This window comes from Gallinula chloropus (assembly GCF_964237585.1).
Source record: "Gallinula chloropus genome assembly, chromosome: 2".
NCBI lineage: Eukaryota > Metazoa > Chordata > Aves > Gruiformes > Rallidae > Gallinula > Gallinula chloropus.
The window spans coordinates 140,662,039-140,680,042 of NC_140086.1; the positions used below are offsets into that span (position 1 = coordinate 140,662,039).

The 18,004-nt window shown below is 39.4% G+C and overlaps 1 protein-coding gene across 1 annotated transcript; it reads right to left on the reverse strand.

Moving 5' to 3' along the window:
* Window positions 1-240: 240 nt before the first annotated feature.
* DBF4 (DBF4-CDC7 kinase regulatory subunit) lies at window positions 241-15,056 on the reverse strand. Its single transcript, XM_084280409.1, is given in 14 exon segments — window positions 241-467; window positions 473-587; window positions 589-1,428; window positions 2,587-2,711; window positions 3,026-3,140; window positions 5,599-5,730; window positions 7,463-7,505; window positions 7,783-7,813; window positions 9,500-9,573; window positions 9,715-9,784; window positions 10,274-10,324; window positions 11,486-11,680; window positions 13,239-13,405; window positions 15,001-15,056. Coding segments are annotated over 14 exon segments (2,115 nt in total). The 5' UTR covers window positions 15,047-15,056; the 3' UTR covers window positions 241-356.
* Window positions 15,057-18,004: the final 2,948 nt, after the last annotated feature.

An 18,004-nucleotide genomic window follows, 5' to 3' on the forward strand; every position in this document is an offset into this window, starting at 1 on the left:
AAAACAGCAGTAGTCCATAAGTAATGGACTGCTTTATTTACAGTGGAACATCCAGTTCCTTATAACATGGTTATTTACAACATACTATAATCACCGATTTTAGAAAATTATTCTATCCAAATGCAGCTACATCACACTTACTGGTTTTGCCTAGCAACTAATTTAACCCCAGCTCTGGGGTCAGAGCCTTTTCCTAGCTGTGGTAAAGCAGTGCCTTAAGAAAAAACAAACAAAAAGAAAACATTTTAGTTTTATTTTTTGTATTTACGTACACAGACGTTTTTGCATTAGAACAGCTTGAAAATCAAACCATCTGTACATAAAATACAGCAGTTCAAGTTCCAATGAATAAAATCTTAAATTTGCAAGTTTCTTTGAAAATCATTAAATAAAGCAGCATTAAAATCCAACAAACAGGGATGAGGATTAAAAAAAAGTGACCACTTAACATTTGTGTTCTGCCCTTCCTATATCTTATGCTACATGAACCTTTGTTCTCAGGGTAACATGAAAAGCCTCCAAATTCTGCGTTTATTTCACTTGTCTGCAGCAACTCTTGCAGAGCCTGCACTGGTGCACTGCAAGAACTTCTCTTCAGGAACAGACAATCCATGTGTATAATTTACATGTAACTCCACGTTCTGTTTCCGGGTCTCTCTCTTATTTCTTCCCAAGCAAAGCTTCACTTTTCTGTGCAGCTTTCCAGACGGTGAACTATGTGCAGTGCTGGCAGCTAATTCATTACGTTCTTTGTTTATAACGGCATCAGATACCTCAACCTCCAGAGCTACATTGTGCTGTATCTGTAGATGATTATCACATAAACCATGTTTCTTGAAAAACGTAGGATTGGCATCTGCTTTTTTCAAACACTTTGCTGGTAGAACTAATGCATTATTTAATTTTCGTTTTGGCCGTAACAGGTTTTTGTCTTTTACACTAAAATCTGTAACTTGCGTATGAGAAAATAAAGTACATATGTCTTCCTGAAAACACTCTAAATTCTTTTTATTTACTTCTGCTTCCAGTATTTGTTTACTGAATGGCTCAGCGTATGCTTTGTCATCTTTCTGAGGAGGCGCTTCTATGTAATTTGATGATACAGCAGTCTCGCTTAAGTTTGCGGCACAGGAGCAATCAGTTCTAGTATTTTCATCATTATTTCTGAACTTGTTTTTTAGTTCTGAAGGTTGTGACAGGTGACAATAAAGAGCTGAACAGACAGGTCCAGAAACAGGGGTTGGTATTAGCAGGGAGTTTGGTTGTACTTCTAAAGGCTGGTGATCCAGCGTGAGTGCCCGCATTGCAGTGTCCTTCCATGAGTAGCTCTTCAATGACACACACTGCTTTTTCAGTCGCTCTTTCAGCTCATCCGGTCTCGTTATTGTCCCAATAATTGGAGAGAAATATCCTGTGCTACATTTTGTCCTACAATGAAATTGCTTAAAATTATTAACAAACACTTGAAAGAGACATGGGTAACGTAACTCCATATGCAACTAGAACAGTAACCAAACTGACAAAGCAACTTTTGTCTTTACATTCAAAAGGAAATGGATGTTTAGGATAGCAAGACACTTTTTCTACAAGAACGAAGTGCCTTACAGTTGAATTTTATGTTTTCTTATTCATTTCTACAGCTCATAAAATTGTTTTAAAAATATGACGCAGTCTAGTATCAGTAAATCTCAATTCACACTGGTATTAAGAACAAAAGAAGTTAATGAATGCAATGCAATGACTATAAATACTTAAAAATATTCTATAATACATACTCACAAAATCAGTGTAAGAACAGATGCTTTTCTTGAAATAGTATTTCAAACCTAACCATTCTGTGTATTTTTAAACACAGAAGTAATAATAAAGGCTATCAGTTCCTTGACTATTTGCATTTCATTTGATTTCACTAAGAAAATGTTTGGGTTTTTTAAATTCTAATATCTTAAAAATAAATTCCTTAACTCATTTGCAAACATATTAGAGCAACCTTGAATTGAGTTACTGTTGCAGACAATGAAGACATGGTTTCACGTCTTGGGTTGTAGGCACAATTCTCTCTTATGTAAGCTTTTTAGATACCAAAAGAAAGGAAAATCTGCTTTCTTTGCCCAGCAAAGGCAAGAGAGAAGCTAAAACGCTTAGGGTATATATATAGTACAATCTAGATTAGACCAGGAGAAGTTTCTCAATTTGTGAGAAAATCAGATTGACTAGGAAAGGTAGCATTTGCTGTTCTTAGGCTACTAAGAATATCAAAAAGGTTTTAGCACAAGATGTCCAGACACTGCCATCCGTCAGCAATATTTAATACAGTAGATCTTGCTTTTCTGAAGCTTAAGGATAGGTAGGACAACCTTTGGCAATTCCTTTCAATCTAATTTCCTTCACTTCAATCTTTGGGATTTTTCTTCTAACTTCTATTCTACAGAACTGATTTGCCAGATACAACTGTAGTGCAAGTTTCAGTGATTTATTTCAGACTGAAAAGAATGGCTTCTGTACCAGATCAAAGATTTCAGACCGAAGTACTTTTATGTTCAAAGTCTTAAGTCACAGGGTATTTAAAAGTCAGATGTAACTTACCTTTTAATTTTTTTTGCATCATCTTTGTATTCGACAAATTCATAAAGAAGCTTTGAGATGATATCGTCAACAACTTTATATTGCGTGCTTTGTGCAAAATTTCGGTGCTGTTCACTTTCAAGATGCTGGAATTAAAGAAAAAACATGAAACAAATTTAATACTACAGGTATGAATATACAAATTAACAATATGATAAGGAACAGTAAGTAAATACCATCAATTTTATTACCAGAGTCTACAACACATGAACTACTAGTGCATTCAGCTACCAGACATAGAGGTAGCAATCAAGAATTAAAACCTGTAATAGAAAAAACAAACCCACTTGCTTCTTTTTAGGAGATACATTCAAAAATCTTCCATTAAACCAGCAAGTAGAAACCACTTTTTGTATTATTTAAGAGACACGACTGTATCAAAGATATAAATTTCACATACTGTTTGCAGATCTTCATATTTCTTCCCGCAACATTCACAATATCCCCTCTTTTTTTTGTCCTTCTGAGGGGGCTGAACAGAAGTTCCACAGTCCTTGTCACTATTTATTTTGTTTCTGTTAACAGAAGAGATGTGTTAATGAGTCTCAAATACAGAGCTAAGCTCTATACTTTCCTTTCACAGCATGGTCATTCTTACTCACTTAATTGAAAAAAAAATAACCTTTATTTTCCCTCAAACTATTTTCATAATGTTAGTCAATACTCAGAAAAAAAAAAGAGAAAAATAATGCATTAATTAAAAAGTTCCAGTGGGTGTGCCTGTGGCTGCAAATATATGTAAACATAAAGCATCCAGGTTAGTACAGATAGGATTACTACCTTCATTGACCCAGAACAATATAAAATTGCAAAATAAAAAAAAATCTTGACAAATCAAAAGATATATTGAAACCTCTGTGCATAGCTCACAACAGAAAAGGAGAGTCAATAAAATCAAAACTATGAAAAAGTAGTCTTCTATCATCTCACTGATCGTCAGTATTTTTGATGCCAAGAGAACACGCAGCAAAAACACTTGGTCTAACAAACGACCTCTCATTCTTTGGTAAAAGTAAAGAACAGTCATTTTTGTTGGTTGTACGTGGCTTTTCAGTATGCTGACCAAATGCCATTTTGTTCTGTTTCTCTAAATACAGGTTAAGTGGAAATAAATATAAGGAAATGAACCTTAAGTTCTTCATGGAGACTAAAATATGACGAAGTTTCCAGCAGCTGCTCCGTGACCTTCAGAGTCCTTAACTGGGAAGAGCTACTGTTTGCTGTCATTCCCTATTAAACTACCTAAAGATGGTACACTAGTGGTAAACAAAACCAACAATCTCTACCTCCCTTTTACTTCAGAGGAATAGTGCCATCTCCCTGTCCAGCCAAAAATCACTGACAGACTTAGCCAAGCAGCTGCAGGGATGTGTAAGCTCAGGACTTCACGTCAAAAAAAAAACTTATGCTGAAAAACCTCTAGCTTACTATACTAAGCAATTGCTATGGTTTCTAAGTGTACACTGCTTCCAACAATTGCTTTTGATCAACAAGTTTAAATTGGTAACATTTGCCCCAGCACCTGGCTTGTTCCACAGGATAGGTTCCACACCTAACTATACTTGTACTATTAGATCAGCCTTTTCACCTTCCCCTTTTGCAACTGGAACAGTCACAGAGCACCAGTGAGGCATTGAGCATCTGAAGACTGAGTAATGCTGGCAGGTCCTTCCTGATGCAGAAGCAAGTTGAATTGACAGCTTTAACAAGCTTTTCTCTCTTATATTCTCTCTCCTGAAACTGATATTCCTCATATTTACCTGCTGAATATGAAATAATTTTCCACCTAAATATCTCTTTGGCATGCACCAAACAAGAAAGATTAAAAAAGCATATTCCTGCAAATGTGACTCCTGATTTTTTTTTAATAGATCACATTCTTTAATACATATAAATGAAAATAATATCCTTTTTTAATTGGCATTTCTAACTATACTAAAGAGACACCATTAGAAACTGCCTTATTATTGCAAGGGGCTTTTGCTGCTTTATAGCTGCTTTGCTTTTTCATACTGCTACATTCATTGCAAATTTTTAAAAATCAGATTTATCATTGCAAGACCAGCTGAAAACCTAGAACATGATAATAGTTGTGAGGACTAAACAGGACCTGAACAACTGAGGAGCTATTTTATAAAGAAAATAAATAGCAAACCCAAGGAAGTCTTAGACCCCAAGGACAGAAAAAGCAGCAAGTTACTAGATACAGAAAGCCACCGCATACAGCCAAGCTACCTTTTACCCAAGTACCTTTAGACCCTCACATGAATCAATTTTAAAGTCAATGACAGAATCATTAATACTTCAGATATGCTAGCCAGAAGTTTTATTCACCAAAAAGCCCCAGATAACTAAGACTCCCAAGTAGTTTCTAACTGGAGTGCTCAAATAGAGCCTGAAAGCCAAAAAAGTATCATATAAGCAACTGCAGTTCCACTGGGCAATTGGCACCCACTTTTCATCTCTGAAGCACTACCTGAGAAGTCTAATTTCTATAAAAAAGACTTTATAAAAATGCGCACTCTTTGTCATCAATGATTTTGTACTATGGCTGAATTATCACCGGCTTAAATTTTTTTAACTGTCTACTTTAGCATTACACTGACAAATAGCAAAAGAAGTCTTAAATCCACTTCCTGTAAAATACTTACTGGATGGCATCCAAGATGAGCACAAAGAAGGAACCAGTGGCAGAAAGGAAAAAAATATCCTATGCTGACCCACAGTGATAGAAGAAGGCTGCATTTTTGGATGTATGCATCTGTATGTCCAAAAAGAGGACTAAAGACAGGATAAAGAGGGTACAGAAAGACAGACAGACACCAGCAGTTACAGTGCAGCAAATACATCAGCTGAAACATGGTTATTAGTATTGAGAATCAAGCAAAAATAGAAGCAGAGAAATAATTTTACACATTTAAGAATTAAAGAACTGCCCTCTCCTCTATTCACAGTAACAAGTTTTTAACAAACCTTTGCTTAGACTGTGTTTGTTTTTGACCAGAAGCCTGCTTCTTATCCACCTCAAAGGGACTATATGGTCTTGGAACACAGTAGTTCAGAACTGGAAAACTGGGTAACTGCAGATAAAATGGTCGGTAGGAGCTGTATTAGACAAAATAAACATGTTAGAAACATCTGAAATGTAAAAAGGAGTTTATAGCACAAGTAAGTGTTTCTCTTTTACATCTAATATACACAGAATGATAAGCAGATAAATATCCTACAAGTCATTCATTCCTTCCAATAAACTTGATACTTTTCTACTACAAGAAGCAGATTTGCCTTGAGTTTCCATAGGTGTCTTACACATTGCCTGGGGTATGACTTTCATGTCTTTTTATTGTTGAGTTGGGTAACCAATAAAACTAAGAACAAATTGGTTATGGGTGCATCTGTTTCTGAGAAGTAGCTGTAGTAGTTCCAAACACCCAATGCATTGTTTTTTTTTTCCATTTTACCATCTTCTTCCTTTTTAACCAGCTTTAATCAATTCATTCAAAATACAAACCCCAATCTTTTTATTTTCTAGAGAGACTTTTTTCCTGCACAGCACTGTACATACAAAACTAGCAACTGTATCATTGTTCTGAATATATTAAAAAAGTTTAAGATAGGGCATGCCAAAAGTTCACATACTGAATCATCTGACAGAAACACTGATGCCAGAGTTCAGTCTAATTTTCTCCCCCACATGACTACTATAAGCTACCCAGGCAGAAGAGGAAGTGTGGAAAACATAATAGGGAAACCTAAGCATCTTGTTCCACTTCTAAACTCTTACTTATGTTGCAAAAACATTAACACCAATTGTTTATGTTACATAAACATTTTAAAGTGTTTCAGGTGGTTGGTATGCAACTACATTCTGAAGTCAAATTCACACATTTACATGCAAATTTCTTGTACTTACAACCATGTGCATCTAATTCTGCCCACTATCCTCATGTCACTGATACCTATTGCCCCAACCCTCAGTGTATGACAAGGATTAGACCTCTTCTTTAATTCAGGAAAGTATCAAAGAAATCAGGTCTAAGAATTCGGAGTTTATAAACACCATCATAAAGTAGAAGTTAGTTAAGAATATAAAAGTGCAAAACATGCTGTGCTGAACTGCACTTTTTTGTAATTCACTGCTCTCCCGACTTCTGGCAAACCAGCATTTCCTTAGACAACCAGGTCTGACAATTACAGGACTATAACGATGTGAAAATTTTAAAGGCTGAAAATATCACGATTTCATGCTACTGTGGATAGTTAAATCAGAATAAAAACCTTTTTTTTCCCACTCTTCCTTTGAAAAGAAATAATTGAACAGGAAATCAAAACTAATTTCAAGGGATGATTTTAACAATGACAACTTCCCTTTCCTTACATCTAAACAGTCTGCAGGAGTTGAATGCTATTAAGTCATGGCTACAGAAATGGAATTTAGCATACAAAGTTTTACTGGCCTTTTGGGTGATAAGATTTGTATCCAAGAAAAGATGTCAAGGTTCAAAGCTCCCAGGTTTCCTTATCATTCATATGGTCCGTGGCAGAAAGTAACACAAAGAACCCACTCTTGGACTATGATCTGGAGCTGTTTATTGACTTTCCACTTCTATTACCTTGCGCACATATTCCCTACTACACAACCTGCTCCTTTTCAGTCAGTGGCTACACAGTTACCTTCCCAGAGCATGCAAAGGTGAAATTTTTGTATCTTATAGTAAGAGGACAGTATGCCTGGCATCTAAAGTCAGGAAGTCGAAGGAAATTGAAATGTGAAGGTCACTTCCTCAAGGCAAACCAAATGTTTCTGAATTACTGAATGCATGAAGAGAACACTTACTGACTTCTATCTTCCACCTTGAGAAACGGATTTTTCAGTTTACCTGTTCAAGGGGGAGAAAAGGAAATTAAGAGAAAAATACTCTTCCTCATTCAACAAGTTATTCTAGAAGCTGAATAAATAAGTAAACATTATTTTAGAACTCATCATGTACATGCATGGAAAACTTTTGATTTTCATTGAGTTTTTCTATGTGATTTTTCTTGACAAACAAAGCGGAATACAGCAGCACACTTGACCAAATGAAAGCTGTAGTACATTTTTAAGTGTTCAGAACATGAGGCAAACCAAAAAGCTCTTAGAAATATCAAAATACTTACTTCTTGACTTTGGAGCAGTAACGTGTTTTCCCTATTAAAAAAAAGAAAGATGGTATAAAATCCCTGTGAATATTAATCTGTATTTTATGAAAGATTTAGCTGTAGCCAATTTTAAGTATTGCAGATCTCTCTGTGTTAATCATGACTTCATACAGAGTCATGATAAATTCTACAGGAAACTAAGCTTATTAGGACTTCAGAAATAGGTTGACATTTCACAAACAGTTACTTCTACACCACAAGTAGGTGTTCTCCTTGAGATGCTTCAATTTATTTTTCCTAAAACCGAAACCAAACAGAAAACTCACACAGGTAAATTTATTCACTTACTCTCTTCCCCCCAAATACCTTGCCATGGTTGAAAGTTGATTCTTAAATATACGATAATATTCTTTACAACACTTTGTAAATGCTAATTAACTACAAGCCACCAAAAACTGTAGATAGCAACATTCCCCAATTAAACAATTCTTCTCATCTGCGTAACGTACACAGGTTGGGTTTTGTTTTGGGGGGGGGGGGGGGGGGGAGCTTTTGCCCCTGTTTTTTGTTTGGTTTTAGCAATTAACATTAAAATTAAAAGGAATATTTTGTCTTCGGAAATTAGTAAAGTCTACATGCAAACAACAGCTGTTAACTGCAATTAATTCTGGTAAAGGTACAAACTTGTATTTTATACTACCTGCAAAAAAACCCCAAAACACACTTCGCTACCTATGAACACTGATGATGAAGCAAAGGATTTCATGTGGCCTCAAAAGTCAGCTCCTACTGCATTCTAAAACAACATAACACACACATGATGGTACATTTTCTTTTACTTACCACAGACCCCTGCCTAGATTAGATAATTGTGCAACTTCATGTTTCATTTAAATTACACTAAATTCTTTACCATGAGGGCGGTGAGACACTAAGAGGTTGCCCAGAGATGTAGTGGAGGCCCCATCCCTGGAGATAATCAAGGTCAGGCTTGAGGAAGATCTGAGCAATCTGATCCAGCTAAAGGTGTCCCTGCTTACCGCAGGGGGAGCTGGACCAGATGACCTTTAAAAGGTCCCTTCCAACCTAACACATTCTATGATTCAGAGCACCTGCAGATGGAGCATGCAAGCAGCTGAACAAGTTTCAGTTTCACTATATCATACACTAAAATCTGGAGGAATTGATTTTCAGCTGCACATTATTGGCAGAAGATGGACTATACCAGCTCTTTAGAAGACTAGGAAGGAAAAGACGCAGTTGAGCAACTGACAGATTCCCCACAGACAACTTCTTCACAAAATGCAACTGTGATTCTTCTAATTGGCCCATCAAAAGGAAAGGGTTTCTCATCAATGTGTCATGGGGAAAAATTGTACAAGGCAACTTAACAGCTTACATCATACTAAAACCAAACTACAATTAAATAAAAAAGTATTATTATCTTTGAGGCAGGCAGAATGGAAATTTCAGACACTTCAGTACATCAGATTTTTATATATCCTTTGCAAGAGCAAATGTCTATACCTTAAATTCCATTGTAGCATTGATAAGTATTTCTGAATATTGTTGAAATGTTATAGCTAATACTCTATTTTAAAACTATCTGTGATAAACAAAGTCATGAAACATGCTGATCTGAAAAACTGTACTTGAGCAAGACTATCAAATTCTGTAAGCTTCACAGTAGGTAGTATTTAGTACACGAGTTTTCCCAAATGGCAAAGCCACTTACCACATCTTTAGAATTGCCTGCTCTTTTGATTAGATAAAGCTCCTTTTTCTTCTGTTCAATGTATTTCTTCACATCTGGTCAAAAAAAGAAGAATCATACTCAGCTGAGTTTATTTTTGTATGAAGCACTTTGTCATTTTTAGTATTATGAATTAATCACAAGACTAAATGTACATTACAAGTGCAAGTTAGGCTACATCAAACAAAAATATTTACCATCAATATGAAGTATCTTCACTCCCCAACTCAAAGCATTGGATAGTATACTACCAGAGGGGATTAAGTCCTACAAACAACAAATTAATAATTTTAAGGAATATGTGGTAGATTATGTAAAATAATTAGAAATATATTACAACATCCATTATGATAGCTGAGATCAAAATACAGTAGCTTTGCTTCTTACCAAAAGACTATCACACTCAACTGACTTTTCTTTCTCTGCAACACAGCACTTCACCATCAAAAGATTATTTTTAACCTTTCATAAAGCCAAAACTGTTCTTCATTGCCATATTTTATAGTAACCAAGATTATAAGACATTGAATTTATACACTCACTTTCATTTAATGAGGACCTCTCCTAGTGCTAACCATATTAGCAATCATCATACATTATAATTTTGGGCATATGACTCCACAAACATTAAATTCTTCAGAAGTAACCAGAAAACATGACCTGACAGTTTTATTTAAGACAAACCCTCAACTTCTGCCTGAGTGATCCATGAGGGAATTCTCTCTTTGGCCACTAAACAAAAATTTGTTGACTTACCTGTTCTCTGATTGCTTTTTCAACTAAGGATTTTCCTCTGCTCATACGTACCTGTATTAAAACACATTTGTAGCAAGTTGGAACTAATTTAAAAAAACTCAAAACAATAAACAGCAATGTACACTGTTCCTAATAAATACTATTTTAGCTGTGATAGTCTCCTTTTGTTTACTGTACCGCTATTTTTCATTAATTCCCTTGAAGGTTAGCGTTGATACAGTTGGAAGAAGGAAAAAAAAAACAAACCCCAGAAACACCAACAAACACCAAGTAGCCATTTTCAGACAAAGCAGGTCACTGCGTGACTAAAGCAATGCTTTGGGATGGTGGGAATGAGCAGACAGTGGCACACACAAGAAAGTTTCAGCAGCTGGACTTGTGTCAAATTAAGCTAACAGTCATGAATATAAACCCCTCTCTTCTCTAACACCCGTTCTCTTACTCCCCCCCGCCCCACTTTCTAACACTACTGCATCGCCTTCTGTGCTGTGTGGTTCATATAAGCATGCCTTTACCTATCCAGGTTATTTGCAAAATGAGGTGTTCTCAATTACATGATGCAAAGACCAGCCCACAGACTTGTTCGTCCTCATGTTTCTAAATAAGCATTATGTATATAGTACAGCTGATTGTTTCTAACTGTATTTTGATAGGACACAAGACTTGCCCATGTAAGAAACTTTATGTAAACCTGCACAAATATAGATACTAACTACTGCAATTAATGTCATCCTAAGAGCTCAGAAAAACTTAACATTCATGATTGATTTTAATTATTTCCTTAAACTTCTATCAAAGAGTGCTCCTGTAGATATCTGCATTAACAATATCACAGTAGCCAGATACTAATAGGCTGTGTTTCTAAAGAGACAGAAACCACTGGATGCCATCACAAGCCAATCCATATTGACCCAATGTCAATGTTATAAATCAGACCTACTATATTTAGAAGAGATTTTAGTATAATCAGCTTTTTTGCAGAAAAGGCTCTTTTTTCAATTAGTATTTTGAAACTTTGCTTAAATAATTTGTGTTAATCAAGTTTAGCAAGTCAGTCAGAACTAGTTTTAAAGTATGTTTGACCTGTTAAAAAAAACCAACCAAAACCCATTATTCACCCAGGAAACTGTTGCCATTTTAAGGAAACAAAATAGGAGAAGCAGACCCCATGGGTTGTACCCAGTTTGCAGTATTATTACTAAGAAAACTTACTGTATCTACTATCTTAAATGAACTTCCATCATGTCGATCTTTTTGGTTGCTAGGATGAGGTGAACTATTTCCGGCATTACGTGCAGATTCTGGGCTAGGAACAGGAGAAATCTGACCAAGAGTTGGTGCAAATTTTGCCTCCTTTTTATTAGACACCAGATAGCTGATATCTTTACTAAGAAAACTCTCCACTCTCTAAATATAAAGATATAAAGCAAGTAATTATTTCAGGACAATAAATCAGCAACTCAATTTTACATTATATACTTTTCTATTAAAAAAAACCCTTCTAGAATAATTTCAATGAGATGGATGACATGTACAACTGAAGTGTAGCAGCATCCTATCAGTCACAAATTCTCATTTAGATTTCTTAATTTTGAAATCTCTATCAAAACAACTTTGTTTTGGTTTGATTATGATTCTTTGAACTATCTAGCTCCAATACTTTCCAAATAGAAGAGCTTAAACACTGCACTGAGAAGGAAAATCAGTTTATAAAAATGTATGTAACAAATTACATAGAAGTGTTCAGCTAAATTTAAAGGCATGTGTACACAAACATTTTAATTTACAGCTTGCAAGAACCTATGAATAAATTAACTTAGTTCTGAATCTGCAGAAAAAGAATAAAATTTCAGGTTACCACATTTCACACACTTCTCAAAAACGTATCAGACTTCAATAGATTCATAACATTTTTTATACTTAGCAAGACAAAATATGCCGTTCTCCCATGCTTATTCTCTCCCATTTTGCTGTTTCAGTTTTCCATTACCATCTTCTGTGCAATTATCAACTCTATTTGCCTTATTATTTCTTGCCAGTTTATATAGCTTACAATATTTTCCTCTTCTCCATCTCAAATCACAGAAGCAGCAAGCTTGAAACTTCACCTTCCAATTCTGCTCTGTACCTTTTACAGAAATGGGACATACAGAGGCACTTCTGAGCATGCTCCATGCAAGGAAAAAATAAACACCTGGGGTAGTTGATCCTGAGGGCACCTCAGACTTAGGCATATACTGCTCTGAATAAAACAAAAAAACTTCCTTTTCAGTCTTTAATTCGCTATCTTACCTTTCACACAGAGTTCTTAAAATTCCGCTTTAGAGCAAGACAAAAGGCAACGTGTTTATTTAATGCTAAAGGCAAGGAGATGCATTTTCACTTGAAACTATTACTGCTTGCCTCTAATTTCAGACAGCTTCTTGATTTACAAAAGTCAATTTCAGAGAACTGCTCTGTGCACTTTGATGGGGCCAAGGAGGGGGGAGTTAAGATACTTTAATAAATTCATCAACACTGTGCAGAAAGTACTTACTGAAGTTACTTTTACTAGGCTTATGCAAAACACTTTCTCTAATCTCTCTCAGGTTTAGCAGGAGAACTTTAGTTGCAACATGTAAATGTGCCAAGATACTCAGAAGCAGCAGGAAAAAACACCACTTCAAGCCATGAAACTTAATACATTTGGATAAAAATTTAAGCAAATGAATAGTCAACTGAAAACAAACTTTTGACACACACTTGTTATGATTAGCAAAGCAGCTTCAAGCAAAAAATCCACAAAATAATTTACTGAGAAGCTAATTCTTTGTATTAAACATTACAACAAACCTTAAAAGATTTAAAATACTATCATGTACAAAATACAATTAATTTTAAAATGCAGTCACAAAAAAATAGAAACAGCATTCCACACATGTAGATTTTTTTCTAGTTTCACAAAGGTCTCTGCTCATTTACTTACACCTCCTAGCTCTTTGAGATCCTTTCCTATTTTTTCAGAAATCACATTTGATGGAATATCGAGGTAAAACACCTTCCCAGTGAGGGGCTTATATTTAAATTTCCCTGGTTTTCCTGAATCTTTCTTCAGAGATGATCTTTTTTCTGGTTTTGCTTCCATTCCATCTGCTGAAAAAAAAAAGAAAAATTAATTTAATGGGACTGTGTTTTATGAACTATTTTTTTCTTTTCAAAAGGAAACTACTGAAATTATGGAAATGGACAAGGCCACCTTCCATGCAATCAATACAGAACTTTAAAAAACTGTATGTTAAATATGTCAAACGACATTAACAACAATGCCACCATATACAGCCCTTAAAAGTTTCTCCTTAAAATCATACCCTAAAATGGACTTTTTATTTCAGTTGCTACACAATGCCATCAATTTTCTCATCCAGTTTGGCAAGTATTTGCTATCTCTGTACTGCAACATATTCCCTATTTATACCGGCACTGTTGATAATAACAAGAATACCATTTTACAAGAGAATCTCTTTCCCATTCATCTGGAATGAAAAGGACTCAATATAGACTCATCAGAGCAATAACAAAAGAAAATGATGAAAAGTAAGTGAAAGACCAAAAAATAAAAGACCGAGATCCTACTATTTATCTGAATTTTGAGCACCCACCTGAGATGCAGGAAAAATAAAATTAAAAGCTCAGAACCATTTTAGTTAGGACCACTCTTTCTGTTACACTGAATTCTACTCTAGAACTAATACAGCGATTAAATTGGGCTGATGATCTTCCCTCATGCTCAACACAGAACCGTTACACTGCAAAAAAACAATCTGGGTGAGAAATATGCTTCATTTCTCAAGAGAAAACTTGAGAGTAGTAGAGTTCTAAGAGAACCTCAAATCAATAGAGTATCAATTAAAAAAAGAAAATACTGCTAAAAACCCAGAAATATAATGCATAATTTTATGCCACCGTATAAACGCAGGCCCCTACTACATCTTAAATGCACCCTGCAAAACAATTAACAAGGAAGATCAAAGGCATGAAGAATGACCATTTAGATTAAGACTTTGTCAGACTGTAAAGTGAGTGATTATGGGGAAAAAGAAGGGCTACGAAGCACCAAACAGAACTAGTGGTCCAGTACAAAATGAAAACCAGGAAATGACTCTCTGTGCAACAGGGCACCCCCGTGTAGCTTCCTGCCAAAAGTTGCCAATAACAAAATGTGCTTTCTAGAGGAGGCTGTAATACAAGATAAATACTCTGAGGGGCCTTAAACGCACAGCAGTGACATGCAACTCATGAAGTCCCTACAGCTATGCACAGCTACAAAGTAAAATGGTATTATTCCGTGAAAGTAATTACACCTTCTCCGACCTTACATACTTCCACAAGACCTCATTTACAACCAGTGACAGAAACAGAAACAGCCAAGACTTGCGTATCTTTAGTTTTATGCTGCCTTTTCTCCCTCCCTGACGACACCCTACTCGCTTCTCTTCTGGACAAGCTCAGCACGGACAACGAGGGCTGCGGGATGAAAGCAGCTTCTGTATACAGAGCCAAACACACGCAACAGCCCCTCTGTTAAATGTTCTCTCCTGCTACGTTTTCACGCAGGTTACCGGCACCAGGCCGCGGCTGAACCCGACCCCGCTACCGGTGGGAAAGGCTTGAGCACCCCGCCACCCCTCAGCTCCGAGCCGGGTCGCAGCACTTTCCCCCCCGGCCACCCCCAGCGACCCGCCGCTTACGGGGACGCGCTCCTTTGTCGGCGGCTTCGGCAGCTCTCCGTTTCATCTTCCCGCGGAGTCACATTCTGCTCCTCTCCGCCCGCCGCCAGACCTGCAAGGGTTCCGCAGAGCCGCTAAGCTCCCCGGCACGCAGCAGCGGCGGGCCCCCCCCAGGCGGCTCCGAGCCCTTCCCTCCCGCCACCGTCCGGCCACCCCCCCAACCCCTCCCGGCCCTCTCCGCCGCAGCCGTTGCGGCCGCCGCGGGTCCCAGAGCGGCGCCGGGCCGTGCCTACCCTCGCCTCACCTCCCTAGGCTTTCCCGCCTCCGCCAGCCCCAGCCCGCCGCGCGAGGCCTCACTCCTCCTCCCGGAGAGCGGCGCCGCTGTCCCAAGGGCGCCCGTGCCTCGCCGCGGGCCGCGCTCCCCCAACGGTCGGCCACGCGCACGCGGTAGGACGCGGGCAGGCGGCGGCCGAGAGCTGGGGGTGGTGCCGCGAGGCGGGGTGAGGGGCGCAGGTCGGCGGCGGGATCCCTCTCGCGAAGGGGAGGGCGGAACGGCAAGAACTCCCTCAGGCAGGCGGGTGTGTGGGCGCGAGAGGCCAGCCGCCGTTTGTGCGGGAGGCGGGGAGAGCGGTGCGACACCCTCTTCCTCCCCGCACCTCGGGGGCTGAGGCGGGCCGGTGGGCGCCTTCCTCGCCTGAAATCCCGTGTAAGGGTCTTTCCGCCCGGCCCCAGCTAGGTGGGGGGAATGGGAGGCCCTCCCGAGAAGCAACCGCTCGATTCAGCCCGCAGGCGCCGCCTTCTGCCCGTGAAGGCACGGTGCCGGCAGGCCGGGGGCTGCTGGGTTCAGCGCCTCCAGCCCCGGGCGTTCCCTGCCTCAAGGGTAGTTCCCTGATCCAGCTCGGTCCGCGGCTTGCGGGCTGTACACGAGGGGCTAGGGCGGGCTGGCAGAAGATGCTCCGCAGATTTACTGCAGAGGGCTTTGCTCATGATGATGGCAACCCGGTCGGTGTTTATAAACAGATTGTACGTGCTGTTCTGGAACGTAGTTCTGTTACAAAGCAAAAATATATTCACAGAGATAACCACCCCCCAAATTAGTAGTTGTCAGCATCTGAGAGGAGAATCTTGGTTTATGCAGCTTAATCTTTTATTTGAAACCAAGTGAAAATAACAATGTTGCTGTCGAGCAATTAAAAAATAGTACAATGTAAACTGATGAAGTTAGGATTGTGCCTATGCACAATGTGTGTTTTCAAAGATTGGCCGTTATTTGGGGATTTACAATTCTGAAATACTTTATTTTCTATCCTGGCTTGTTGCAGATACTGGGAATACATAAACTCCTTATTTTTAGATACTGTGAGCATGTACCGAGGTATTGTAACCTTGCTTGCACAGCCCTACAGCAGGATTTGCTCAAGGAATTACTGTTTTATAGTAGCTTTAGTACTAGTTAGTCATTATTACGTAAGTGTGGTGGTTTGACCCTGGCTGGAGGCCAGAGGCCCACCAAAGCTGCTCTATCACTCCTCTTTTTAGCTGGACAAGAGAGAAAATTATCTAGAGAGGCTTAGGAGTTGAGATAAAGACAGGGACAGATCATTCTACAATTAGTGTCACAGGCAAAGCAGACTCAACACAGAATAAAGGAAAGAAAACGCTCTAATTTATTACACTACCCTACACACACAGTGACACCAGAGTCGGATAATGAGAAGTGCAACCAGATCTTAAAGCACCTTCCCCCACCCCTCCCTTCTTATCAGACTTCACTTTATCCATGATTTTGCTTTTGTTTTCCCCCCTGACCCCCATTGTGGCACAGGGAGGGACAGGGAATGGAGGTTTCAGTCAGTTCATCCCAAGTTGTTTTTCTTCTTGGCTCGGGGGAGGGGGGGGTAGGGGTAGGTTGGAGGCATTCCTCACACCCTTCCACTGCTCCAGAGTGGCATCCCACCCACGGGAGACAGTCCTTCATGAACTCCAACATCAGTCCTTCCCATGGGCAAAACTACAACAAAAGGAGAATCACTAGTGGGCTCTGACTGTTGGCTTAACAATGAAAGCTCTCTGGATTTTCTTGGACAGAAGCAAAAGGAGAGTGTCATAGTTTTGCGTGGCTGGGTTCAGGTGGAGAAGGGGGGCTGCAGGGGTGGCTTCTGCAAGAAGCAGCCAGAAGCTCTCTGCAGGCCCCACAGAGCAAACACCAGCTGGTTCAAGGCCGGAGTCATTGCTGACCAAGGCTGAACCAATCAGTAATGGTCACAGCGCCTCTGGGAATCACTTTTAGGAGAAAAAAAATGCTAGCAGATTGGTTTTGCCACCAGAGAAGGGAGTGAGAAGATGTAAAGGACTGTGCAGAGACCAAGGCCAGGGAGGGGCGAGGTGCCCCAGATGCCAGAGAGAAAGATGCCCCTGCAGCCCAGGGAGAAACCCATGGTGGAGCAGGTGTCTTCCCGCAGCCCGTGGAAAAGGCTGAGACCCCACCTGTAGCCTGTGGAGAGGCCCCACGCTGGAGCAGGTGGAGACATAGAGAAGACACCGTGACCTGCGTTGGAACAAGCCTCTGCCAGTAACTTGCAGCCCGTGGAGAGAGAGAGAAAGAGAGACAAAGATGAGCAAGAGAGAGATATCCACACCGGGCAGGTTTGCTGGGGTGGGGGGGAAGGCTTGTGACTCCATGGGGGACCAGGCTGGAGCAGTCTGGGTCTGAAAGATTTGAGAGGATTGAGAGACATTCTATGATTTATGACTGCACCCCATAGTACTGACCCATGCTGGGGCAGCTGGTGAAGACCTGAAGCTCTGTGGGAAAGGACTCATGTTGGAGAAGTTCATGCGCTGTATCCTGTGAGTGGGACCATGGTGTTCCCCTCCCCCCAGCCAAGAAGGAAAATAACTCTTGAGGAACTGACCAAAACCCCTATTCTCCCATTCCCTGCCCCTCCCCATGCCACAGTGAGGGGGAAGAAGGGAGCAAAATCATGGATAAAGTGAAGACAGTTAAGAGGGGAGGGGTAGGGGG